Source organism: Macrotis lagotis, chromosome 2 (assembly GCF_037893015.1).
Source record: "Macrotis lagotis isolate mMagLag1 chromosome 2, bilby.v1.9.chrom.fasta, whole genome shotgun sequence".
NCBI lineage: Eukaryota > Metazoa > Chordata > Mammalia > Peramelemorphia > Peramelidae > Macrotis > Macrotis lagotis.
Window position 1 is genome coordinate 217,612,258 of NC_133659.1, and position 27,571 is coordinate 217,639,828.

At 36.5% G+C, this 27,571-nt stretch overlaps 1 protein-coding gene across 5 annotated transcripts in view; it reads right to left on the minus strand.

The window, feature by feature from the left end:
* HELZ (helicase with zinc finger) overlaps nucleotides 1–27,571 on the minus strand; it is a 321,547-nt gene that overhangs the window by 221,931 nt on the left and 72,045 nt on the right. For 2 of the 5 annotated variants that reach the window (XM_074224754.1, XM_074224753.1), the window contains exons 2-4: nucleotides 21,053–21,280; nucleotides 20,409–20,445; nucleotides 6,632–6,756 (exon numbers count right to left, since the gene is read on the minus strand). In XM_074224754.1, coding sequence (XP_074080855.1) covers nucleotides 6,632–6,756; nucleotides 20,409–20,445; nucleotides 21,053–21,262 — 372 coding nt within the window. In that variant the 5' untranslated portion in view covers nucleotides 21,263–21,280. Of the gene's footprint in view, nucleotides 1–6,631; nucleotides 6,757–20,408; nucleotides 20,467–21,052; nucleotides 21,281–22,963; nucleotides 27,016–27,571 lie in introns of those variants that run through there. The other 3 variants (XM_074224752.1, XM_074224750.1, XM_074224751.1) reach the window with 2 other exon arrangements.

The following is a 27,571-nucleotide window of genomic DNA, read 5'->3' on the forward strand; positions in this document are numbered from 1 at the left end:
GTTGGTCTCAGGCTATTTCAGAGTTCAAAAAAGATTTTGAAAAATCGAGTGAGGGGGGGCAGCTAGGTGGCACAGTGGATAGAGCACTAGCCTGGGAGTCAAGAGTAACTGAGTTCACATCTGACCTCAGACACTTAATAATTATCTGGCTGTGTGGCCTTGGGCAAGCCACTTAACCCCATTTGCCTTGCAAAATCCTAAAAAAAAAAAAAATCAAGTAAGGGAGGTAGAAGAAAAATTGGGAACAGAAATGAGGAAGATGTAGGGAAAACATGAAAATCAAGTCAGCAGGAGATCCAAAAAAATGCTGAAGAAAGTAACATACTAAAATCTAGTTTAGGTCAAATGGAAAAAACCAATCAAAAAATTAATGAGGAGAAAAATACCTTAAATAGCAGAATTGACTAGCTGAAAAAGGAGACAAGAAAGCTCTCTGAAGAAAACAAACCCCTTCAAATACAGAATGGAACTAAAGGAAGCTGATGACTTTGTAAGAAATCAAGACACAATAAAACAATTATCAAAAGAATGAAAAACTAAGGGGCGGCTAGGTGGCGCAGTGAATAGAGAACTGGCCTTGGAGTCAGGAGTACCTGGGTTCAAATCCAACCTCAGACACTTAATAATTACCTAGCCATGTGGTCTTGGGCAAGCCATTTAACCCCATTGCCTTGAAAAAAAAAATCTAAAAAAAAAAAAAGAATGTGATCCACCCACGACAGTTGGTGGTATTGGAACACAGACTGAAGAATGAAAAACTAGACAAAAACATGAAATAGCTCATTGAAAAAAAACCCAACAGATCTGGAAAACAGATCCAGGAGAAAAAAATTATTGGGCTACCTGAAAGTCATGATCAGGAAAAGAGCCTAGACTTCATTTTTAAAGAATTTCTACAGGAAAATTGTCCTGATATCCTAGAAGCAGAAGGCAAAATAGAAATCACGAGAATCAACTGATCTTCTATTGAAAAAGATTAAAAAAAAATAACTCCCAGGAATACTATAGCCAAGTTCCAGAATTCCCAAGTCAAAGATAAAATACTACAAGCAACTAGAATAAAACAATTCAAATATCATGGAATTGCAGTCAGGATCACACAGGACTTAGCAGCATCCACAATAAGGATTCATAGGGCTTGTAATATAATATTATGGAAAGCAAAAGAGCTTGGAATGCAACTGAGAATCAACTACCCAGCAAAACTGAACATTCTCTTCCAGGGGAAAAGATGGACTTTCAGTGAAATAGGGGAATTTCAAAGTTCCTGATGAAACGGCCAGAGTTGAACAGAAAGTTTGATCTTCAAGTACAGGACTCAGGTGAAGCATAAAGAGAGTGAATGAGAAGGGTAAATTATGAGGGATTTAATGATGATGAAGTGCATGTATTCTTGCATGCGAAGATGATATTGCTAATACTCATATGAGTATTATATCATTTTTAGAGCGCATAGAAGGAACTTATATAGACAATGCACAGGAGAGATCTGACTATGAAGATGTAATATATATTTTTAAATGGATTTAATGGGTGAAAAGGAAATGTACTGGGGGAAAGGAGAGGTTGAACAGACTAAGATATTTCATGTAAAAATGTCAAGGAATAACTTTTACAATAATATGGAAAGGGGGGGAAAGGTGAAATGGAATGAAGGAGTCTTCATTCTCATTGGAAATAGCTCAGAAAGGAAACAACATAAATATTTAATAGGGAATAGACATCTAGGGAAAAAAAGGAGAGAAAGGGAATGGGAGAAAGGGGACGAGAGAAGGGAGGGATGTAGGAGATAGAGTAGAGGGTAGATCATGGGAGAGGATAGTCAGATATAACACATTTTCTTTTTTTACTTTCTGCAAGGTGGTGGGATTGGGTGGCATTTCCAGGACCACGGGGCCGGGTGGTTGCTGGGTCTCTGGGGTGGGGAGAGGAATGTGGGCATGGGATCTCTTGGCCCCAAGGCTGGTGCTCTGTCTGCTGTGCCACTCAGCCATAGTACACTTTTGAAGAGGGACACAGTGAAAGGAGAGAGAAAATATAGTAACTGGTACTGGGAAGAAATGGATGGAGGGAATTACAAGTAGCAACAGCAACTGTGGAAAAATATGGAAGTAACTTCTCTGATGGGCTTATGATAAAGAATATAATCTAACCCAGAGACAGAGCAGATAGTATCAGAACAAAGACTGAAGCACATCTTTTTTTCTTCTTTCTTTCACTTTATTTCCCATGAAGTTTTTTATTTTTGTGGGGGGAGGGGAAGATTATGTTTACTCTTACAAGACTATTTTAGTAATATGTAAATAAATAAAAAAGCATAAGAAAAAATAAAGTGAATCTAACTGCCAAATAAAAAGATAAACAGATAAATAAATAAACAAATAAATGAATGAATGAATAAATAAATAAATGGAAAAAGTTGACTGTAAGAATTGACTTATAGGAGTAATACTTTCAAAAATAAGTGGAAATATTTAATAGCATGAAAAGATTTTAACCAAATGATGTAATAAGTTATCAAAATATTAGTTTTAGTGATTTATTAAGTTATATAGAATAAATGTATCATAATAAAAACTTCATAATATCAAATTCTTTATTTTGAAATTATTTCACTTATAATTCTCTAAAATTCAAGATCTTTTACTTGTACATTGACTTAATAATTTTCTTTGAAAATGTTTGAATAATCATAAATGTGCTCAAAAACAATCAACAAATCTATTTTCTTCCATCTTCTACAAAAGTTTGTGCCCCATGTCTCCCGCCCCAAAGATAAAATATTTTTCAAGATCATTCTCAAGATATTCATAAATATCTAACTTGAGCAGACAACACATTATGAGATCCCATCTCCAAATGTACCTGTCCATATATCATCCTTAGGTTAATTTTGAGAACCAATTCATAATAGTATCTACCTCTTCACCTTCTCTCCCACTCCCCAGACAATAGGCACCTATATCCATGACCAATGAGGGTCAAAAAACAATGATGAATGTGGAAAGGTCTATCTAAGGACTGAGGCACATAAACCTTAATCAATTGACTTTTTAAATCTTCAAGAATACCTGAAGAGCAGGGATCATATGACACTATCTAATAACAGAATCAGAGGTTTTCTTTCTAAAAACTAACCCATAAATTGCTACCAGCCTCTTCATTTGAACCTCACATGGATATTGGTGCTTATAGCAGCATGGAAAAAGTTGGCAGAGAAACACAAACTCTCAAGCTCAAAGAAGGGTGTCACTCAATCTGCAAAATCTGTCAAGGAAGCATTAGCATGGGTTTTGTATTCTCTGCACTTACTTCACCTGAAATTTACAGCTATAATTCATCTCATTCAACAATGCGACCCTTCATCTCAAATTCAAAGAGTTCATTATCTTCCCCCCACCCTCTTCCAAAGTTTGCTGTTACTGAGATATCATTATCCTTCCAGTCATTCGGTCATTTTTAAATTTATTTTTGGAGGGTTATTTATTTTATATTATTACAATAATTTTGTTATGAGTAAACATAACCCCCCCAGAAGATGAGAAACCTCAAGAATAGTGAGAGGAAAAAAATGTACTTCAGTCTATGTTTAGTTTCCAATGGCTCTGTTTCTGGGGTGAGTTGCCTTCTTTATCATAAGTCCACCAGAAAAGTTGCTTCAATATTTTTCCCAAAGCTTCTCTCATGGGAGCAACTAACAACTAGCTATCACTAGTTGTATTTCCCTCCACTCTATTCCTCCCCACTCTCATTTATTCTATTCTCTCTCTCTCTCTCTCTCTCTCTCTCTCTCTCTCTCTCTCTCTCTCTCTCTCCTTTCATCCTGGCCCTATCCAAAAGTGTGTTGTATCTGAGTACCCTCTCCCTTGATCTTCCCTCTCCTATCACCTATTCCCCCTTCCCTCCCCTCCCTCCATTCCCCCCTCATCCCATCCCTTTCCTCCCATCCTTCTCTAGGGTAAGATAGATTTCTACACCCTATTGTGTATGATATTTCCTCTCTGAACCATTTCTGATGAGAATAAAGGCTCACTCATTCCCCTCGCCTCCCCCCATTCCATTCCATTGAAAAAGCTTTCTCTTGATTCTTATGTGTAATATCATCCATTGACTCCATCTTTTTACCACATTATACCATTATATTCCGCTCCTTCCTACGTCCTGTCTATATATGTTCCTTCTAACAGCTCTTATAAATGAGAAAGTTCATATGAGTTATCAATATCTTCTTCCTATGCAGGAATACAAACAGTTCAACATCATCAAGTTCCTCATAATTAGTCCCTCTTTTCCACTCCCTCTATGGTTCACCAACATCCTGTACTTGGAGATCAAACTTTCTGTTCAGCTCTGGTTGTTTCAATAAGAAAGTTTGAAAGTCCCCTGTTTCATTGAAAGTCCATCTTTTCCCCTGAAAGAGGATGTTCAGTTTTGCTGGGTAGTTGATTCTTGGTTGTAAACCAAGATCTTTTGCCTTCGGGAATATCATATTCCAATCCCTACAAGCCCTTAATGTAGTTGCTGCCAGATCCTGTGTAATCCTGACTATAGAGCCATGGTAGTTGAATTGTTTGCTTCTTGATGCTTTTTAATATTTTCTCTTTGACTTGAGAGTTTTGGAATTTGGTTATATTATTCCTGGAAGTTTTTCTTTTGGGATCTCCTTCAGGAGGTGACTGGTAAACTCCCTCAATTTCCATTTTACCCCCTTCTTCTAGGATCTCAGGGCAATTTTCCTGTATTATTTCTTGAAAAATGAAGTCTAGGCTCTTTTCCTGGTCATGACTTTCAGGGAGCCCAATCATTTTTAAATGATTTCTTCTGGATCTGTTTTTAAGGTCAGTCGTTTTTCCAATGAGATATTTCACATTTTCTTCTAATTTTTGGCTTTTTTAGAAGAGTTTTACTTCTTCCTGATTTCTCATAAAGTCATCAGCTTCCTTTAGTTCTACGCTGCATTTGAAGGAGCTATTTTCTTCAGAGCTTCTTTTTTAATCTCCTTTTCCAGTCGGCTAATTCTGCTTTAAGACATTCTTCTCACAAGTCCTTCAAGATGTTTCTGTTGATCCCTGAGCTTAGGCTGGGCTGCGTTGCCTGGGGCTTTTTTCCAACCCCCAGTTCTGGTGAAACATACCTTTCCCGCTGAACTTCTAAGTTATCTTGGACTGGGAAAATGTATTACTCAGTCTTTCTGTGGGTTCTGCCCACTCAGTCATTTTTTCACTTCTCACTTTCATTCATGAAAAATACTCAGTCCTTTGCTAAATGCAATTTCTTTCCATATAGTATATTTCTCCAATCAGACAGTACCCTAATTCATATCCTCACTTCCTCTCCCCAATGCTATATGCTTCTAATTGAATTCACTACCTCAAGTTTCCCTATTCCAATCCATCCTCCATTCAGTTGTCCAAAATGGATAGCCTGATGCCTAAGTATGTGACTATGTCTCTACTCCATAAATTTTCTTCTATTTAAAGCTCTTCATAATGTGGCCCTTTTTATCCTTCCAGTCTTCCTGCATATGACTGCCTCCATTCACACTACAGTCCAAGAACACTTGTCTACTTACTGTCCTTCATGTGCAATACTCTATCTACTATCTCCATGCATTTGAACTGACCATCTATCTCGACTTAAATGGTCTCCATCCTCACCTCCCAGAATGTTCTCCCTGTTCACCTCCATTCTTAGAATCACTGACTTCTTTCTAGAGTCAGATCAAGTGCTATGTTCTGCAAGAACTCTTTCCTGAGCCTCCTGCTGCTACTGCTTTTCCACTGAAGCTTAAGTCCCATCTACTCTGCACATAACTTGAACATTTACATATTCTATCATTTGAGTGTCAAAGCTCTAAGAGGAAAGAACTCCTTAAATTTACCTTCCCATCTACTATGTATATTGCTGTATACATAAATACAAATCATAGTGCCTAGTATGTAGGGCCTACTGCCTTCTTTATTGGTATATGTGTACACACACACACACACACACACACACACACACACACACATATACATATATATTGCAAATACATATGTGTATGTGCATGAGTATGTATGTTTGTATATGTATATATACATATATTGCAAATACATATGTGTATGTATATATACATATATATGTATATATATGTATATATATACATATATATTGTTTTGCCCATTAGAATATAAGTTCAGTGGAGAGTACAATCCCTGGCACATGGTAAACAGTTCATGAATGCTTGCTAATCAACTGATAAATGCCACTGGAATATATGAGTTGTGTATTAGTTTTGTTTTCCTCTTTTAGTAACTCCTACATAATTATTCTTTTAGAGAGCATTTGCTGCTAAATGTTAGAGAAATGTTAGGAAAGTCAGATCATCACTTCAACCCTTGGAATGAGTCCCATAAACTTAGGACAAAAGTTGAGCAAGAATTAGTTTTTGTTTGTTTGTTTTTAGATTTTTCAAGGCAATGGGGTTAAGTGGCTTACCCATGGACACATAGCTAGGTAATTATTAAGTGTCTGAGGTCGGATCTGAACTCAGGTACGCCTGACTCCAAGGCCAGTGCTCTATCCACTGTGCCACCTAGCCACCCTGGAAATTAGTTTTCAAAGAAGAAAATAGATCTCATCAACTTACCAAAGACTCTCCCATCAATGACTTGGAAAGAACATTAGAGACAACTTGGAGTTTTCCTTTAAGATGCATGCAACAAAGCACTGCTTGAAATGAGCCATCTTCCTTGGCCAATCCCTCTCCCAACACTGTAATAAAATACCAAGGGTTAATCATATTAAGCAACATAATTTTTTCTTGACAATAAAATTAAAACTACATCCTAATCATGTCTTCTTAAATAAGAAACTAAGAGAGGTCTATGCTTCTCCTAGAATCGGTCATGTGCTGATGGTCATTCTTATCCAAATCCTTGTCCTTGAAAAGAATGACATCTATACCTGAGAGAAGCTTTATGGTAAAAATGTTTATAATATATGGTAAAAATGATTATAATATATTTCTGACATATTAGAGAAAGACCTGACCTTGGTATCAAGAAGAACTGCATTTAAGCACAATGACTTTGTAACCCTAGAAAAATCACTTAATCTTTCACAGCCCTAGTGAACTCTCTAAAACTATAAATTGCATCCCTATAATTTAGAATGAGACCTCTATATGAAATCCTGAATCTAATCCTTATCACTGTTCTAATTAAATTTATATACCAGTGAAATTACTCATCAGTGAGACCTCATGCAGAGTACATCCTCAGTATCATAATTAAATATGCTTCCAGGGAAAAATTCTATTAATCACTCTCTCACCCTAAACTTCCACAAAATTTCTTCTGTAAATAAGCTTGATACATAATGGGAAAATCAGAGGAAAAATTACTAGGTCATTAATGGATTTATGAAAAGGAACAATCAAATGAAGCATATTAAATTACTAAAGTTGGTCCAAAATAATATCCTAAGGACCACTGTACACTGTCCAATATGAATGAAAACAAATTGGGATGTAGGGTGTGAAAAATACTTGTAATTATTGTTTTGAACTTTTTGCTCAATAGTTTCTTAAGTTACCTTGAATATTACATATTCAACTACAATTCACCAAACATTTACTAAGTGCTTAATTATGAGATAATATAGTTAATGCTTATATAAGATATGTACCCTGCCCTCAAACACCTTCTAGTCTAGTTGAAGCATATAACCAATATATAAGCAATTATAACAAAATGATATTGACTTCTAAGGTCCAATGCAGCTTTAAATTTCTTATCTATAATCCTAAGAATTTGATTATATAACAAAGTTGCAAAACAAAGTGTTTTGTAGATGGAAAAAAAGCTGGAAAGTTGTTCCTAAGTGGAAACTGATATTCTGGAGAGCAATTTGGAACTATATCCAAAGGGCAATAAAACTGTACATGTCCTTTGATCCAGTAATACCACTACTAGGTCTGTAAACCAAAGATTTCATTAAAAAATCTGCACAAAAATATTCATAGCAGCTCTGTTTGTGATGCCAAAGAATTGGAAATTGAAGTGATACACATCAATTGGAGAACAGCTGAACAAATTGTGGTATATGAATGTGATGTTGCTCTGCAAGAAATTGTTCTGTAAGACTATTGTTTTGTAGGAAATCATGAGCAGGCAGTTTCAGGAAAACCTGGAAACACTTAGATGAACTAATGTTGAGTAACATGAACAGAACCAGAAGAACATGTACAAATTAACAGTAACATAGTAGGATGATCAACTATGAAAGACTTAGCTCTTCTCAGCATAATGCTCAAATGGCAATTCTAAGACTTATGGAAAATACTATCTAAAAAACTTTGGAGTCTCAATGCAGACCAAAGCATACTTTTTCACTTTTTAAAATTTATTTTATGCTTTTTTCTTCCCATTTTCCCCTTTATTCTTATTCTTCTTTCACAACATGGTTAATATGAAATGATGTTTAACATAATTGTAGATTTATTACCAAATCGGATTACTCACTATCAAGGGAAGGGGAAAGAGAAGGAAGCTAGGCATGAAAATGATAGGATTTGGGGCAACTAGGTAGCACAGTGGATAAAGCAACAGCCCTGGAGTCAGGAGGGCCTGAGTTCAAATCAGACCCCAGATATTTAATAAATTATTTAGCTGTGTTATGTTGGGCAAGTCATTTAACACCATTGCTTTTCCAAAAAGAAAATTGTAGAACTAAAAATCTTACAGAAAATGAATGATGAAAACTCTCTTTACATGTAATTGGAAAAAAAAGAGAAAAAAAATAAAATTAAAATAATAATAAATGGGGATTGCAATAAAGTTGCAAAACTAAGTACGCTATAAATGAAAGAGATGGAAGGCTGTTATTGAATTGGGTTTGGGGAAAGAATCAAAGAAGACTTCATAGAAGAACTGACAGTTGACAGGAGCTTAAAAGAAGGCTCAGAATACAAAAGTCAAGAAAAGGGAAGAAGTTATAAGGAATATGAAACAGAGTGAACAATAATCATAAAGAGCAAATAGAATTTTAAAATTTTTGACAGGTTGCCATCATAATATTCTTATGAGGTAGGCAGTACAAATATTATGATTTTCATTATATAGATGAAGAAATTGAAGTTAAGTGACATTAACTGTCATACTTAGGATCAAACAGTGGGAAAAAGAACACAAATCCAGGTCTTCTGACTCCAAAATACTGTTATTTCTACTATTCCACAATACCAAAGGCATGAAAATAGGAAAGCAAAGAGAGTGGTAATCAACACTTTTTTTTAAATAGCAAAATGGATATACAACATAAGGTAAGAAGATAAAACCAGAGCATGATGAGCTTAGATACTGATCAGGCAAAAGGGAGGAACTGAAGTTTTTTAATCTCTGCAAAAGGAAGCCCATTTCTGGAAGCAATATTTGAAAGATATTAGAGTAGACAGGCATGATAGGTAAGAAGATATGTTAAGAGGTTATTGCAGAATCTAGGCAGATGGTAGTGACAGATTATTTGAAGGTGATAGAAAATAAAGAAGACAGACATGGGAGATACTGCAGAAACAGAAATACATTAAAATAATACTACAAGCTCAAAATGAACTAGGGTTGGCAAGTAAATCTAAATACAGTAAAAGTGGAGAAATTTTTCAGCCATAATGTCAAAAAGATTATTTTTCAAATAGCCGCTATTATGAGATGATGATATGATAATAATTATCTGTGAAGAAAAAAAACAACTTTTCAACTCTAATATGGTTTTTGTTTTCTCTTTCAAATAAAATGCTCTTAGGAATTCAAGGATTAGAATAAAGATCAACAAGAAGGAGTTGATAACCTAATAATGGAATATATAGTCAGAGAGATAAAACGCAGCCATCTAGCACTCCTTGGTAAATTCAAGTCACCATAAAAGAAGCTTTAAAAAGTGAAAATAGTATGCTTTGCTCTACATTCAGATGTCACTGTTTATTTCCTTGGATGTGGAAAGAATTTTCCATCACAGGTCTCTTCAGATTGTCTTTGATCATTAAGTTATTCAGAGGCACTAAGTCCAACATGGTTGATCATCTCACAATGTTGCTGTTAATAGGTACAATGTTCTTTTAGTTCTGTTCACTTCACTCAGCATCAGAGTTCCATGCTTCTCTAAATTCCAACTGCTCAGGATTTCTTACAAAACAGTAAGACTCCATAATATTCATATACCATAATTTGTTTAGCCATTCCTCAATCGATGGCATGCCCTAGGGAAATCAAAGAACAAACCACTGGCCAGTATCTTTCAAAGATCACTAAAACTAAAAGAACAACCAGAGACCCACAAAAAAGAAAGGAAAAATACTAACTATGGATCAATGAACTTGACTCTGACTCTTGATGAAAATTTTATTCTAAAAAATATTGAAGGGGCAGCTAGATAGGTCAGTGAATAGAGCACTGGCCCTAGAGTCAGGAGAACCTGGACTCAAATTCAGTCTCAGACACTTACTATCTATGTGATCTTGGGCAAGTCATATAAGCCTGACCCACAAAAAAAAAAAAAATACTGAGTAAACATAAAATAAATTAAATGATGATCATAAAGATGACAAACATTATTTCTTCATGATTTAGTTATAATGACATCAATTCCTTTGGTGATGGACAAAATTCAAAAATTCAATATTATACCTAGAATGTAGTGTTTCAAAAAGTCTAATTGTTTTTGAGGACAAAATGAAAATGTATAGGTTCATAGATAGGACAATTAAGTAAAAAACTAAATAAAATGGAATAGTCTTCAATCATTTGATATCAACTTGCAGGGATCACCATTACAGTCACAAATTTAAAACTGGATGGGACCGTAAGTCATATAGTCAAGACTTCTTCATGTAATATATCAGAAAGGCTAAAAGGAATAAAAGAAGAATTTGGATTTGTATATGGGCTATTTGAAAACAAATTTAATGCTCTTTCTACAGCACTACAAACTTTCTCCCTTCAAGTGAAGCAGCCCAGGGATCTTCTGCTAATTAACTTTTTTTTTAATCAATAGCTTAGATAAAGATTAGTATAGATAGATAGTACTATTATAAAACATTTAATGAAGCTGGGAGGAATAACACAGCTGACAGGATTCCAAAAGATCTTGGAAAGCTAAAACACTTGATCAGAACTAATAAGATGAAATTAATAGTGATAAAATTTTATACTTAGCTCCAAAAAATCAATTTCACAAATACAAAATGAGTTAGACAATAGATCATTTGGAAAAAAGATAGAGGAATTTTAGTGGAATAATTAACAGAAGCAGCATCAATATCAAATAGTATTTACATAGCTAGTTCTGATTTGATCAGTATGAGAGGAAACCCAAGAAGCTGTCTGATGTATTCTAATTCACACTATTTTAAGATATATTTAAACAAAATTTGGTCATTAGTTTGGCCCAATAGGGAAGGAAACTTGGGTGGGGAGGGGCACCTGGCAGGAGGGAGGCAAGCATTTCTATAGAGCCTATTATGTGCCAAACATCGTACTCAATGCTTTTTTTTTTGTTTTGTTTTTGCAAGGCAATGAGGGGCATCTAGGTGGTGAAGTGGATAAAGCATTACTCTTGGATTCAGGAAGAGAGGCGTTTGAATCTGATGTCAGACACTTACCACTTACTAGCTGTATGAACTTGGGCAAGTCCCTTAACTCTGACTACCTTACATCCAGAATTGTCTCCAGTCCACCTGATTCATATCTGGCTACTGGACGAGAAAATGAGGCTGTTGACTTAGTACAGCATCCCCATCACTCAACTCCAATTCACATGCTTGTCATGGAATCACCCCCTTGATGTCATGATCTTCAAAAATGAAGAACAAGCATTATTGCTAGTAAGGCAATAGGGTTAAGTGACTTGCCCAAGGTTGCACAGCTAGGTAATTATTAAGTTGTATAAGGTTGGATTTGAACTCAGGTCCTTCTGACTCCAGGGCCAATGCTCTATCCACTGTACCACCTAGCCGCCCCCATGTGCTAAATGCTTTTTGACAAATATTATTTCAGTTGTTCATCACAACAACCCTGTGAATCAGGTGTTATTGTTATTATTATTATTATTATTATTATTATTATTATTATTATTATTATTATTATTATTATTATTATTATTATCCCCATTTGAAATTGAGACAAACAGAAACTGAGTGACTTGCAGGGTAACACAGTTAGTGTCTAAGGCCAGATCCAAATTCAGCTATACCAGACTCCAGACCTTGACTCTATCATATGTTTGGTAAATACAAATAATGTAACCACTTCATGAACTTCATTGTATTCATTGGAAACCAGTTGTATAACACTTGACGGTTTTCAGAGTAAACATTATTTTATTTGATTTTCAAATTCCCTGATTCAAAAGTGAAATATGGCAGCCAAGAGAGCTAAAATGATATAGTTATCAAATGTAAGAACCTATGTATTAGTGATTTGCAAACCTTAAAAGCATTTTATAAATGTTATTATCATTATCAACATCATTATCATCATTATTATTAGAGGCAAAGTGTCTAAAAGTAGAAATAACAGAATCACTGCATTTTGCCCCCAGAGTTCAAATCTGGAATACCAAACCCAATTAGAGCCACATTTTATAAAGAAAATTATTAGATTAGAAAGCATCTAGATAATTAAAGGGCTTGAGATAAACAAGAAGCTGTAGAAGGGACAGAGAATGTTTAGTCTGAAAAGTCTAAGGGTGCCTGACAATTATCTTCAAATATTTGTAGAGCTTTCAGGTGAAAGAGAAATTAAACCCGTTCTGCACAATCGAAAAAGGTAGAACTAGGAGCAGGGAAAAGTTTTAAAGAGGCAAACTCATGCTTCATATGAGGAAAATCTTTCTAATAATTAGAACTATCTACAAGTATTATGTGCTACCTAGCAATGCAGTAGGGTCCTTCTCACTGGAGATCTTCAAACAAAGGTTGGGTCTACTGTAGAGGAGAAAAATATTTCAAGTATAAGCACCACACTCAGAGGTGCTTTCAAACTACAAGTTCCTACTGTAATTTTGAAATAATGGCTAAGAGGAAGAAAGGGAAATTAAGGATGACATTAGTTTCAAATGTCAAAGAATGCAAATTTTGTGTCCCTAACAAAAAAAAGTCACAGTACAGGTTGAGCACTGATTCTAACAATAATAAAACTAGCTCTATTTTAACAAACAGTAAGCAATGATTATCAATGTAGGCATCATTCCAAAATGGGAGCATCAACAAATTGTTAAAATAGACAAACAATAAAAACTGAATAAGAAAGATAAAAATGAGAAGCCTCAGTGTATAATACGATAGCTCAAGCAAAGAATAAGTCAATTGATTTCTTTTAATGAGAAATAAATGAAAATAAAGATAGCAGTTGTCAATATTTTTCAAGAAAGTTTAACTGACACAAAACAGTTATATAAAGTTATATAAAACAGTTGTCCTAAGAAGGGTACTAAAAGAATCAAGAAATCACTTCAATCACCAAATACTTGACAATTTTTAAATATCGAGACATGGCAGTCTAGGGAAACAATGTTTTAGATTTTAGAATACAAGATCATAAGTAATATATCACAAAGGAGAAAAACAAAAGATAAAGAACAATGTTGCCTCACCTAACAGGGAAAGCAGGAAAAGGGAAGTGTATGTGGTAGGAATATGTCTAAGAAAGCACTGTATAAGGTTAAGCAAGATCATCTTTTTAAAAAACTGAAAAAAATAACATAGAAATGAAACAGAAAAAATCCATCAGTGTTTCTCTGACATCATTAGTAATTACAAAAGAATCACTAAATTTGACCTCTCAAATTTATTATCTAATAATTTATTATGTAAGCAAGTGATCACAGAATTTAAGTAAAAAACAGACCAAAGGAAATATACCAAGATGTGCGTGATACAATTTTAAAAGCATTTGAGATTTTTTAGGTTATCATTAACTGAGAAAGATTCTATAAAGATGGAAAAGATGACAAAAAAAGATTATACTTGAAAAATAAGAGAACTAGTAGATTTTCAGAAATCAGAGGATATTAAACTCAAATAGAAATGGGACCACTAATTTGGGGCAGTTAAGTATTCCTAAGGGCTATATAATTGGCTTAGTTTTAAAAGGCAATGCTATTTATGCTTTAATGCATTTTTATTTATTTTTAGGGTTTGGTTTTTTTTTTTTTAGGTTTTTTTGCAAGGCAAATGGGGTTAAATGGCTTGCCCAAGGCCACACAGCCAGGTATTATGCTAGGTAATTATAAAGTATCTGAGGCTGAATTTGAACTCAAGTACTCCTGATTCCAGGGCTGGTGCTCTATCCAATGTGCCACCTAGCCACACCCCATTTTTATTTATTTTTACTAAATAGTTTTCAATTACATTTTAATCAGTTGAGGTTATACTAAGAAGACTGTATGTTTGACATGTCTGTCATAAACTATAGCAGACCAGATTTTCACAGTCAAATGAATGCAAAGTTGAAGAGAATTAAAGATTATATATGCTAATTATTTGTTGATAAGGGGCAGCTAGGTGGCACAGTGGATAGAAGACTAACCTTAGAGTCAAGAGGACAGCAGTTCAAATCCAGCCTCAGACTCTTAACATTTACTAGCTGTGTGACCATAGGCAAGTCACTTAACCCTGATTACCTCTCATCCCGGGCCATCTCCAGTTGTCCTGACTGATGACTAGCCACTGAACTCAGATGGCTCCAGGAGAAAATGAGACCAGTTACTTAGCACAGCCCATTCACTCAAATCCAATTCATGTACTTGTCATGGCATCACCTCCCCGATGTCATGGTCTTCTTTGAGAATGAAGGACAAACATCATCATATCCATCATCCTCATTATCATCATCATCATCATCACTTGTTGATTAAAAAAAATCTGCCTGGTGATAAAAGGTAATTTTAGCAATGAAGAATAATTCATATTTGCATAGCAAACAAACATTTACAAAGTCCTTTCATCACAAGTGTGAGCTGGAAGAAAAAAATTAGACCTTTAAAGGTTCTTTTCAAACAAGTTGTAGATGACACAGTTATTAAGGTCTAAGATTCCATGAATAAATAATGAAAATAACTGTTCAGTGATCTGTTATAGATCAATATCAAATAAGTCATCCAACAAAGTAATGAATGCTAACTAAAGGTGTGCATCAGTGTCACAAGAGATGTCCTACCTACAAAGCATAAATAGTAGAAGGATTCCCTATTAGCTAAGAATATCTGAAAATGTTCCTGTTTGCAGCTGATATTACTGGTGGCATCAGGCTCCAGAACATTAAAGCACCTTCCTAATGAGAACCAGATAATTCAAAAGAGACATGCTAACCAGTCACAAAAGAAAAACAAAGGAAAAAGTTGTGGTATATGATTGTGATGGAATACTCTTGTACTGTAAGAAATGACTAGCAGAATGCTTTCAGAAAACCTGGACTTATATGAAATGATTCCAAGTGAAATGAGCAGGATTTTGGTTAAACTGATTCAATGAGGAAAAGAATAAAAGCAAAATAAACAAAAAACTCTTACTAAATAAAAACAGATGATGTTGTGAGATTAAGTCCAATCTTGCATGTGCTAGAAGTACAAAGTAGGTCTTTTAATCAAAGAAAATGAAGATGGAAGAAACATAAGAAGTTTGTCCTCAGTATTATTGCATTATTTCATTTTTAACTGAAGGAATATATCCAAGCACTGATGAAAATTGACATGTCCAATGTGAAGATACAAAATTCTTCCACTCATCCTACACTCATTGGGGAACGGTATCTGAAAGTTGCATGCTTGAGTTTCCAATTACTTAATGAAGACCATAGCACTAGCTAGTAAATCAACAGAAACATTAACCCACTCCCTTCCCCTCACATAGGAAAGTCTCACAGTCATCCAGTTGGCCTACAGTTCAACCCAAGAAAAAGACCATTCCAGCCCCCAACCTATAGGGATCTAATAGAAATTGGGCCAAGAGCAGGTGAGAATATTAAGTTTTTAGGAACAAAAAAGGCATATATCATAAGTAGAAGTATTTAAGTGGTAATTCTGCTCCAAAACATTCAAAAAATTATAAATAGAATATGTTAAGAGTTTATAATCCTTTTTTCTTGCAATTTTTTCCTGGGCCTGAGATAACAGCAGCTCCCTTGTCCATGATCCACCATTTATCCCCTATTTCCTTGCTCTTTAGCTATTATCTGCCTTACACCCATCTACCCCTAGAAGGACAAAGTCTCACTTTCTGACTCAGAGGGTAATGATCCCAAATTTCTTTAAGGTTTAACTGTGCTGACCAAACAGCCTGAACCAAAATGACATATATAACTCCAACAAAGTCATCCCAATTAAATATTCAGGCTAATTTATAACTATATAAGGAATATGCAGATACTATCCTTATCTGGTCAAAAAAAAAGTTTTGTCCCCCATATGGTAGTGGCTCCCTTCAAAACCTCTTGCTTCCACTAGAATACAAAAAGGGGTAGGCTAGAGTCATCCTGAAATGTCTCATGAGCATAGATTTTTAAAATTTCAGTAAAATTTTCACATCAGAAACTGGCAAATGCTAGAACTCAGGACTTAAATTGTTTCCTTCATAATCTAGATTTAAGAAAGAAATGGAGAAAATATTAATAATGCAGATTAAGTTTAAAAGTATGTTTTGCATAACCTTTTTCCCCAAGAGAGGCAATTGTTAATAATATACCAGTGTGCCTAATCTGAGTAGTCACCTAGTATTAATGATCACTTGACCTCCTGAGTACAGAAGTCACCTAATTATCTAAACTCCACCTTCTATAACAAAAACTGAGTGGATTTAGGAAGCAGGGACTCAACATGGATTCCCAATAGCCTTTAAATTTTATAGAATCAGAAAAGAAGGTAACTGGTGGAGATGAGGGGAAGGAAGGAAGCATAAAGAACAGAGGCATCATCCCTTCTTTCTTATCCTGATACTTCTGAACCAGGGTTCAGAAAGGGTCAGTCCACAATGGTCTCCTTAAAATCTCACTCACTCCTCTTGAATACTCTCTACTCTTTTGTTTGCAAAACTTCACTTTGTCAACTGACAACCACAACATCACAAGACTTAAGTGAAAACCAGGTTTAATACAAGAGAAATGAACATACATGTGAAACTCAAAGAATTCACAGTCCCTTCAGAAGTCTGTATGTGAAAGTACAACAAAAGGAAGAGAAAAGAAGGGGAATGGCAATGGGAGAAGAAAGGTGCCAATAAGTCCTCCCAAGAGGGAGAAGCAAGGTGATGGCAAAAGTGGCATTCTTTTCCCTAGGAAACAGCTAGATTGTGAAGATAGGAGGGTCGGCTTATCTGCAAAGGACTCCAGTTGCACTAGCATTTTTACCAGTCCAGTACAGACTGACTAGCGCCAGTCTTGCCTCCCAAGGACACACAGAGAATCCAGTTAGGGGTGCAAATAACAAATTATGTCAGCTGAGGGAGTTTTGTCCTTGATACATTCAGGGACTCCTGCATGCTCTGGGCCAAGTGTTTCAAGAAAGTACAGCAACTAACAAAGACAAGTTCGGGGGACTTCTTAACATCCCTTAACAATTCTCTCATGGTTTTCCTTCTATTTATCTGCTCACTTGTTCTCTGTCTGCTTTGCTAGATACCTCTTCAAATCATGCTCTGTAATTCTAAGTGCCCTTCAGCATTCTGTCCTGGGCCCTCTTCTCCCTCTATACTACTTCACTTGCTTATCTCATCAGTTTCCATGGATTTCATTACTATCTCTATGCTAATGATTCTCATATGTACCTTTCCTGTCCCAAATTCTCTGCTGACTTACCATCCTGCATCTCCTATTGCCTTTCAGTCCATTAAAGTGTTCATTAGACTTTTTGAACTCAGTATGTCCAAAACAGAAGTTAATATCTTTCCATCTAACCTTCCCCATCTCCTATGGTCCCTATTATTGAAGCAAGCAACATCATCCTCCCCCATCCCTCAAGTTCACAATCTAGGAGTCATCCTGGTTTCCTCATTCTTTCATACCACCATATTCAAGCAGTTGCCAGTCAATTTTACCTTTGTAACGTCTCTCATACAAAATTCTTTCTTTCCTTCAATATTATCTCTCTATGCCCTACAGTGCAGGCTTCTCATCACCTCATGCCTTGATAATTTACAATAGTTTGTTAGTGGGACTTACTAACTCAAGTTTCTCTCTGTCTTTATCCTTCCTTGGGTCAATATAGTCGAATGATTTTTTTTAGGTTTTTTTTGCAAGGCAAATGGGGTTAAATGGCTTGCCCATGGCCACACAGTTAGGTAATTATTAAGTGTCTGAGACCAGATTTGAACCCAGGTACTCCTGACTCCAGGGCCAGTGCTTTATCCACTGAGCCACCTAGCTGCCCCATCAAATGATTTTTTTAAAGCACAAGTCTAACAATGTCACCCCCCTACTCAATAAACTCCAATGGCTTTCTATTTCCTCCAGGTATAAATACAAAATAACAAATGGCATTCAAAGTCCTTCATAATCTAGTTCCCTCCTGCTTTTTTCCCAAATATTCTTTCATCTCTCTTCCCAATGTGTAACTTTGGATCCAGAAACACTGATATCCTGACTATTCCACCAATAAGAGAGACTCCATTTCACCCCCAAGAATTTTCTCTGGTTGTACCCCCATGACTTGGAACAGTCCTTCCTTGACTTTAACTACTGACTGCCCTGGCTTCTTTTAAATTCAAACTAAAATGCTATCTTCTATAGGAAACCATTCTTTACTGGTCTTAATCCTAATGCTTTCTCTCTTTTAATTATTTCCTATTAATCCTGCTTAAAGCTAAAGTTATCTCTCCTCTTTAGATTGTAAATTTCCCTAGGGCAGGGAATATCTTCTGTCTGTCTTAATTACATGTTTATTGACTGATTGGCTGAGAAGGCAACACCACCCTGCCCAAATATATTGGTCCCAATAAGACCAAGATGGGTAAAAAAGAGCCAGCACAAGGCAGAGGTTTATCTCCCTCTGCTCCCAATTTCATTACTAATAGTTCTCATTTTCTATGGCAACCAAATTAGGTTAGAGTCAGAAACTAATAGCAATGCCATGATCCTTCCCCTTCTTCGACAAAAAAATCTACCAATTGGTCCTACACCTTCTATAGATGTCCAAGTAGTCAGTCCCCTGGTATTCGATAAAACATTTTGTTCCTCTTAGAAAAGCTGAGAAGAATGTAATATAATTTATAAATGATTTTTTTCAAAACACTGGTTACAGTAAAAAAAAAGTCTTGACAACAAGAAGTCAGGTAAAAAATTCTTTTCAAAATTCCTTGATGATGATAGATAAATGAGGTATAAATAATATTAAGCCCTAAACCTGGACAAAAATCTTGTGACCCCAAAAAAAAATCCTGTGACAGTTGGATGTTATTAGGTCACCTTTAGGCCTGAATTCATTTTGTGAGTTAGCAATGAAACAAAAGGAAAAGTATTCCCATTCTCTCAGTACTCAAAAGAGTACAAATCTTGTTAATTTCAAAGTCCTGTCAGTATGAAAAAACGGAATGAGGTCAAACTTTAATCTTATCTCTCTACTAGGCTCATTTTAAAACAAGAAAATGGCATTTTTAGGTGGAGTTGACATAACTTTTCAACATATCAAGCTTAATTACTATACTAAACTAAAAACTTGGTTCTGATCAAAATCACCCATTCAATAGGAATAACAATTAGGTAGCTACATCTCTGATAAAGCATAGGCACCAAGGAAAAAAGTTTGGGGTTTTTTTTCCTATTTCAATTGCTTTTGAAATTTGTAAAAGAAAGAGAAAAGGAAAAGAAACTGTTAAATCTAATCATTTCACATTCCATTAATTAAATAAACCAACCAGGTCATCTCACCACTTGCCTGCTATAGTTGAGCTCTTCCTTCCCAACTAGACCAACACCCTTCAAACCAAGACTTGAGATCTAGATTTCCATACTCAGGTCTTCCTAAATATAATGTCTCAATCATTAGGGAAAGACATCCATTCATCCTTGAAGCTCTTGCTTTAAGGTCCAAATCCAGTGGGTTACTATGTAGACAATATTTTACTTAGACCACTACTAATAGCAAACCATCCCTCAACTTCACAGACTACATGGGCTATCTACTTAACCCTTTGTATACCCACAGTGTGCCCATCTCCCTGCCTTTTCTACTTCCCCAGAATAGTTTCCAGTTTACCTTTCCCTTTAATGTACTGTCTTCTTTTATTAAAATATAAGATCTTGAGGACAGGAACTCTTTTTTTGTTAAGTTTGTGTCTCCAAAATTTAGTAAATTTAGGTCTCCAGAATTTAATACATTTAATAATTGCTTTTGTCATTCATTCAATCACAAATTCTAGAAAGTTTTTACTTTAAACTCACCATGCTTACAATCTTCATCAGCTTGCCCATAGTTCTTCTGTAAAGCAAAAAATATAAACTGCTTTATTTTAAAATTTTAAAGAACAATATTTGTTTTATAGATTTCAGTAAAGAAAATAAAATTTTATGCTTAAAAGCTTAATGTTGCAAATAAATTTCAGGGGAAACAGTTAAAATGACATAGAGGCTGCTGGATAGTAGAGTGAAGTAAACATTGTTAGTGGAGTCAGAAGACCTGGGCTCCAATCTCAGCCCAGACATTTTCTAAAACAAGTCATTTAGCTCTGTTTCCTTCTCTGAAAATGGAGGTAATAATAGTATCTACCACACAAGGCTGTAAGATGCCTTGCAAATTCTGAAACGTTATATAAATGCTAGCTAGTATGCTCTCAATAATAAATATTACACAGTTATTATATCAATATTCTAAATGGCTCCATAGCAATAGACAAGATTCAAAAGTGTTACCTGAAAAACAATTTACCAATCAATAATTTTTGTACAACTAATTCACATCTTCTAAATCACATGAGGTGTAATTAAAATCACACTTCATTAAGATGGCCCTTATAGTTTTTTTTTAAACAAGGTCCATTATATTAGTAACTATAAATAGATACTGCAATTATTTAACATTTACTCACAAGTTGTAAGAATGAGGCAATTCTATACAGAAGACTCTCAATTTTTATGCGTTCTATTTCTGGTGGACATGTCTCTGTGAAGTTTGCCAAGGAATACTGGCCAAGGGAAAGAAGGGCCTCTGTGCAATGTCTCACTGCCACTTCATAGTCCTGCCTTTTAAGAGATTCACATGCTTGTTCACATGACTTTTCAGGTCTTCTGTCTGCCATGACTCAGGGACAAAAATCCTTAAAAAAGAAATAGAAAAAAAAGAAAAGTAGTGAGAATAAACTATACATTATTAATCATAATTTGTTACTTGAAAATGGAATCATCATCATCATCATCATTAACATTTGTATAGTACCCAAGAGGCAGCTAGGTGGTGCAGTGGATAGAGCACCAGCCCTGGAGTCAGGAGAGCCTAAGTTCAAATCTCAGACACTTAATAATTACCTAGCTGTGTGGCCTTGGGCAAGCCACTTAAGCCCATTGCCTTGCAAAAAAACTAAAAAAAAAAATTTATATAGTACCCACCATGTGTTAGGAAGTATACGGAAATACTTTAAATTAAGGGATTTTATAACTTTTTAGTTGTTGCTATACAACCCTAACCTCAGAGAAGCAAGAAGCTTGGGATTCTGGTCTTAACAATCAGGTCTATTTGATGGGTAAATGTTAGGAGAAAAAAAATCAAAACAGGTATAATACTTGACTTTGATTAGAGCACAGACTTTCTCACTCCTTTACTAATGAAAACTCAAGTTTAACCTATTTTGGAGAGTGACAGATTGGTTCTGACTGGCCTGACCTGGGAGCCCCACAATGGGGGGAGTGGATGTATCTCCCAAAGGAAGAGCATCAAAAACAATGGTGCAGGTGATAACATTTCTAGGACAGTCATCAATCCTCATGGCTTGGAATCATTTGTAGTATGACTGAAAGGTCATACCTGTGGTTACATGCAACTTATCCCAGGGTCTGAATCAAAACCAACATTTTTCCCAATGAGAAAAATGGTATCCATCTCCTGATGGAGATGTGATAGCTACATGTGAAAAATGAAATACATATTTTTGGACAGGGTCAATATGGGAAATATTTTGCTTGACTATTCTTTTGCTACAAGGGTTTTGTTTTTCTTTTATTTTCCAAAGGGGTATGAGAGAGGAAAAAATACTTGATGTCTCAAAAAAATTTAATTTTAAAAAATAACTTGGCTTCTATATATTTAACAATACCCACTTCCTTTTTTGGGCCACCATGACTTGGGCATATGACCTCCAATCCCAAGCCAACCCTACAGACCTACAGTTATAATGGACCCTATTCCTAGAAGGCCCACAGGGACTCATATAGATATGTACAAGGACTTGAGTGGTTCAGGACCACAAAATGGAATGACTGTTTTAGAGTAACCATTAGACTAGGGTATTATGCTTTACCCCATCCATATGTCATAATAAAACATCTCACACACACAGACACACACACACACACACACACACACACAGACACAAAGAGCCCACTTAAGCTGACCAACTATCCTCTTATCAATTATCATTTTTTATGAAATGCATTCAGATTCTTATAGAGAAAATATCACCACTCTACCATTCATAATAACATTTCCAAAATGCCCAAGTTACTACTTGGGTTCAGAGTTGTGACAAACTATGCCAATCTCCTGCTCAAATATCATCACATGGCCTGCCCATGCTTTTTCAGTTGGGCCAGGGGAAAACTTGACACAGTTAAAGTGGCATTCTGCAAAGCAAGGGAGATCAAATGAGATAATGTATGTAAACTGTTTTGCAAACCCTAAAAATCCCTATACTAATGCTAGTTGTTATTATTGCTATCGTTGCTGTCCTTATGATCACCATTTAATTGCTCATCACAATTCTAGAAAGTTTTTGCTTTAAACTCACCATGCTTACAATCTTCATCAGCTTGCTGAATAGTCATAGACTATAGGGGAACCTTGGTGGAGCAGCATACCAAAACAATCCCTTTTAAGTAATTTTACACCCTCCCTGTCAACCTTAAGGAAAAAGCTGAAAACAGAACTTTGTCAAGAAACATTTATTAAGATCCACCATCTTGCAGGAACTGTTCTAAGCAGTGGATATACAAATACAAATAAAAGCAAAGGCATCCCCTATCCTCAAAGTGTTTAGAATCTAATGGGGAAGACAACAGACAAAAGGAAGATGAAAAGCAGGTATGGAACGGTATACAATTCAAGTTCATTCAGTAGGTCAATGTAATTCTCCATCTAAGTCATATAAAAAGGGTCAGGGTGCAGTTTCCTTCTGGGACTTCAAACTAATTCAAGTGATGCTGAAATAAGTAAATATTCTGGGAGATCACCAAGTCAAGACAATTCAATGGTCAAAAAATACTACACATCGGTCACACAGAATGGCATATTAATGGGTGTGCTTAAAGTTCTGTCTCTAACAGGGAATAGTATTCATTCTTCTTACTCTCATTCACATTTTCTGCTCTTATTGTCCTGAGCTTTACAGCATTCAATACATTTTCAAGCAAAACCTCTTAAATAAGAAAACAGATTAGCTGGTCAATTCCTATCCCATCCTCTATTACTACATCCATGAGTTGTCCCTCAACCTACCGATGTGAATCTTAAAAACCAAAGTCCATTTCTAATTTACTGGATCTATACTGATGGTTTATTCTTATTTTCCTTATTCTTTCAATACAACTTTTCTAGGACCATTAGTAATAGTCAAGAGAATGCTAGCATTTAAGGTATCCTTATTCTACCTGTCATCCTTCTTGGGTATCCATCTAATTGGTTATTCCATTGAGTCAGTGAAGGTCCCCTCCCATTAAGAATACTTCCCAATTAAGGTCCCTACAGATGATCTTTTCCCCATTGCTGATGCAAGATCATTCTGGTCCAATTCTGCTCATTACACCAAATATTCAAGAATAGGCCTAAGACAAGTCAGTCCAAAGATCAAAGCTTGGAATTACAACTAAATGAATTACTCACAGTCCATGTGACACTTAACAAAAAAAGTTTACTCAACAATGGCAGGAAAAGAATGGTCAGAAAACATATGGCATTAGCTCAGTTGGATGCAGGTCTCCTCTACAGATGGTCAGAAGGGTGTATTCATTCACATGTAAGTGGGATTTCAGTAAGGCTGAGTCAGTCAATAAACATTTATTAAGGACCTATTATGTTCCAGGCATTATGCTAAGAGATAAATGAAAAAAAAGACAGTCCTTGCACTCAGGGAGAGCACAATCTATTAATGGGCAAGACATGTCTATAACTATGTACAAATGGGGTGGGGCCAAGATGGTGGAGTAAAGGCAGTGACTCCCATGAGCTCTCCCCCAAATTACTCCAAAGACCTTTAACTAAAGATTCTAACCAAATTCTAGAGTAGTAGAATGCACAAAAAAGACTTAGTGAAACAATTTTCCAGGCCAAGACAACTTAGAAGATCAGAGGGAAGGGTCTGTTACACTGAGGTTAGGACCAGCTCCAGTCATCCAAGAAGAGACTGAGGGGCATCCCAGAGGCACCTGGGTCTGTGGCAACAGTAGCAGTTTCCAGACCTCTCAGCACAGGAATTTCTAAAGACATTTGGGAAGCTCAGCAGAAAAACCACCACATCAGAGTGAGAGCAGAGCCCAGTCCAGCACAGGCCTCAGAACAGACTAGGGACCCCTGGGGAGCCTCCAGGCAGCTGCTTCCAGAATGTTCAGCCCACCAACAGTAAGAGGGTTGGGAAAGACTGCAGAGGTCTCTTTGCTATCCCTGTGGCAGGACCCTGTTGCTTCGCCCATACTCAGATCTGGGTCAAAGTCTAGGAACCAGTCTCAGGAAAAGGAGCAGAAGCACAATACAGTTTACTGCCTGCAGTGGAGCAGGGACACTTCTCACAGTTCCAGGACAGAAAGGAGTGCTTGTGGTCATCCACAGACCCCAGCACTAGCCAGCAGATTAGTCATAGCCTCTCATAAGATTTTGGAGAAATTGAAAACCTTACTCTCTCACTCCCTATATCCAAGCTGTTTCCAAAACCCATTGATTTTACCTTCACATCTCTTAAATGAAGCTTCTCTCCTCTGAAATTGCCATTGCTATTACAGAACTTATTCCTTCCTGCTTGAATTGTCTCAAAAGCCTGCAGGTAGAACTGCTTGCCTCTAGTCTCTATACCCTTCCAATCCATCTTCCATTTGATTTTTCTGAAGTATAAGTCTGATCATGTCACTTCCTCAAAACTTATCTATTGCCTCCAAGAGAAAATACAAAATATTTGACATTTCAAGTCCTTCAAAACCCACTCTTCTTACACCTTACTCCCTGACACATACTCTTCAATCCAGTGACACTGGCCTCATAGCTGCTCTACTAACAAAACACTACTGTTTGGCTCTGGCATGTTCTCTGGGTATACCCCATGCCTATAACACACTCATTACTCAATTACACCTACTGTTTTTCCAGACTTCCATTAAGTCCCACCAAAGTTCCATCTTTTACTGCAAGCCTCCTAAATTCCTTTTAATTCTAATGCATTCCCTCTATTAATTATTTCCTATTTATCCTTTGATTGTAGATATTGGTTTGCTTGTTGTCCAGGTCATTAAATTGTAAGCTCAGAGGTCAGGGGTTATGTTTTGCTTCTTTTTGAAATGTTTGGCATGCTAAAAATGTTTAGCACAGTATCTGGCATACAGTAGGCATTTAATGAATGTATATTGATTGACTATCATTGGATCATTGACACTGGAGGGCTGGAAGAGGAAGCAGTGTAAGGTATAAGAAGGCTAGGGGCTAGGTGACAAAGGGCTTTGAACTCTAAAGAAAGCATTTTATATTTGATCTTGGAAGTGACAGAAAGCTACTTAAGAGTTTATTGCGGGGGCAGAGCCAAGATGGTGACAAGCACAGATCTTGTCTTAGGCGCTCTCTCATAAAACTCATAAGCTAAGGACACTAACTACATTTTAGAGAGACAGAACCCACAGAGGGACCCAGTGAGGCAGTTCTCCTAGTCAAGGTAACCTGGAAAAGAACAGAAAGGCTCTGCTCTCCAGGGCAGCCCGCCAGAGGGGTGGCCTGCCAGAACAAAAGAACTTCAGCCTACCAGGCGCTGGGAGCCATGGCTCACAGCAGCATGGGATTTTCCTGAGCTACACCCCGGGGAGCACCAGGGCCACCTCAGCTCAGAACCAGGAACAGAAGCAGGCGGAGCTGGTAAGCAGGAACCCCCAGGGCATGAGCCCATTGAACCTAGGGAGGGGAGTGAAGAGAGAGACTGCCAAGACCTGCCCCTGGAACAGGACTCTGGGGCTCTGAACACATTCAGATCCTGATCACAGTCTAGGCGCCCCCCATAGAACAGCAGGGTCCCCCACCTCAGTCCCGTGGCAGAGGGGGGGCACATATGGTCTTTCACAGACCAGGAGGGAGGACAGAGCCTCATACACTGAGACCCTTGTGGGAGTGTCCCAAAAGCTCAGCAAGCACCCCCAAAAACAGGCTTAGGCTGGGAAAAATGACCAAGCAGAGAAAAAAAGGGGAACACCACTGAGAAATATTTTGCATATGAGCCCAAGAAGAATCAAAATACTCAGTCTGAAGATGAGGAAGCACAAGCTCCTGCACCTAAAAGACTCCAAGAAAAACAGAAATTGGGTTCAGGCTATGACAGAGCTCAAAAAAAGACTTTGAAAATCAAATGAGGGAGTTAGAAGAAAAACTGGGAAAAGAAATGAGAGAGATGCAGGAAAAACATGAAAATGAAGTCAGCAGCCTAGTCAAGGAAATCCAAAAAAATGCTGAAGAAAATAGCATGCTAAAAACCAGCTTAGGTCAAATGGATAAAACAGTTCAAAAAGTTATTGAGGAGAAGATGCTTTAAAAAGCAAAATGGACAGATGGAAAAAAAGATAAGAAAACTCTCTGAGGAGAACAAATCCTTCAGACAAAGAATAGAATTCAGGGAGATTGATGAATTTACCAGAAATCAGGAATCAATACTTCAAAACCAAAAACTGAAACATTAGAAGAAAATGTGAAATATCTCATTGAAAAAACAACTGATATGGAAAACAGACTTAGGAAAGATAATTTAAAAATTATTGGAATACCTGAAAGTCATGATCAGGAAAAGAGCCTTGACATCATTTTCAAAGAATTTCAAAGAATTATCAAATTGCCCGGCTATCCTAGAAGCAGAGGCCAAAATAGAAAAGGAGAGAATCCACTGATCCCTCCAAGAAAGAGATCCCAAAAAAACCAACCCCTAGGAATATTATAGCCAAATTCCAGAACTCCCAAGTCAAAGAGAAAATATTACAAGCAGCCAGAAGGACACAGTTCAAATATCATGGAGCTGCAGTCAGGATCACACAGGACTTACTTAACAGCAGCTTACATTAAAAGCTAGTAGGGCTTGGAATATAATATACCAGAAGGCAAAAGAGCTTAGACTGCAACTGAGAATCAACTACCCAGCAAAAATGAATGTCCTCTTCCAGGGAAA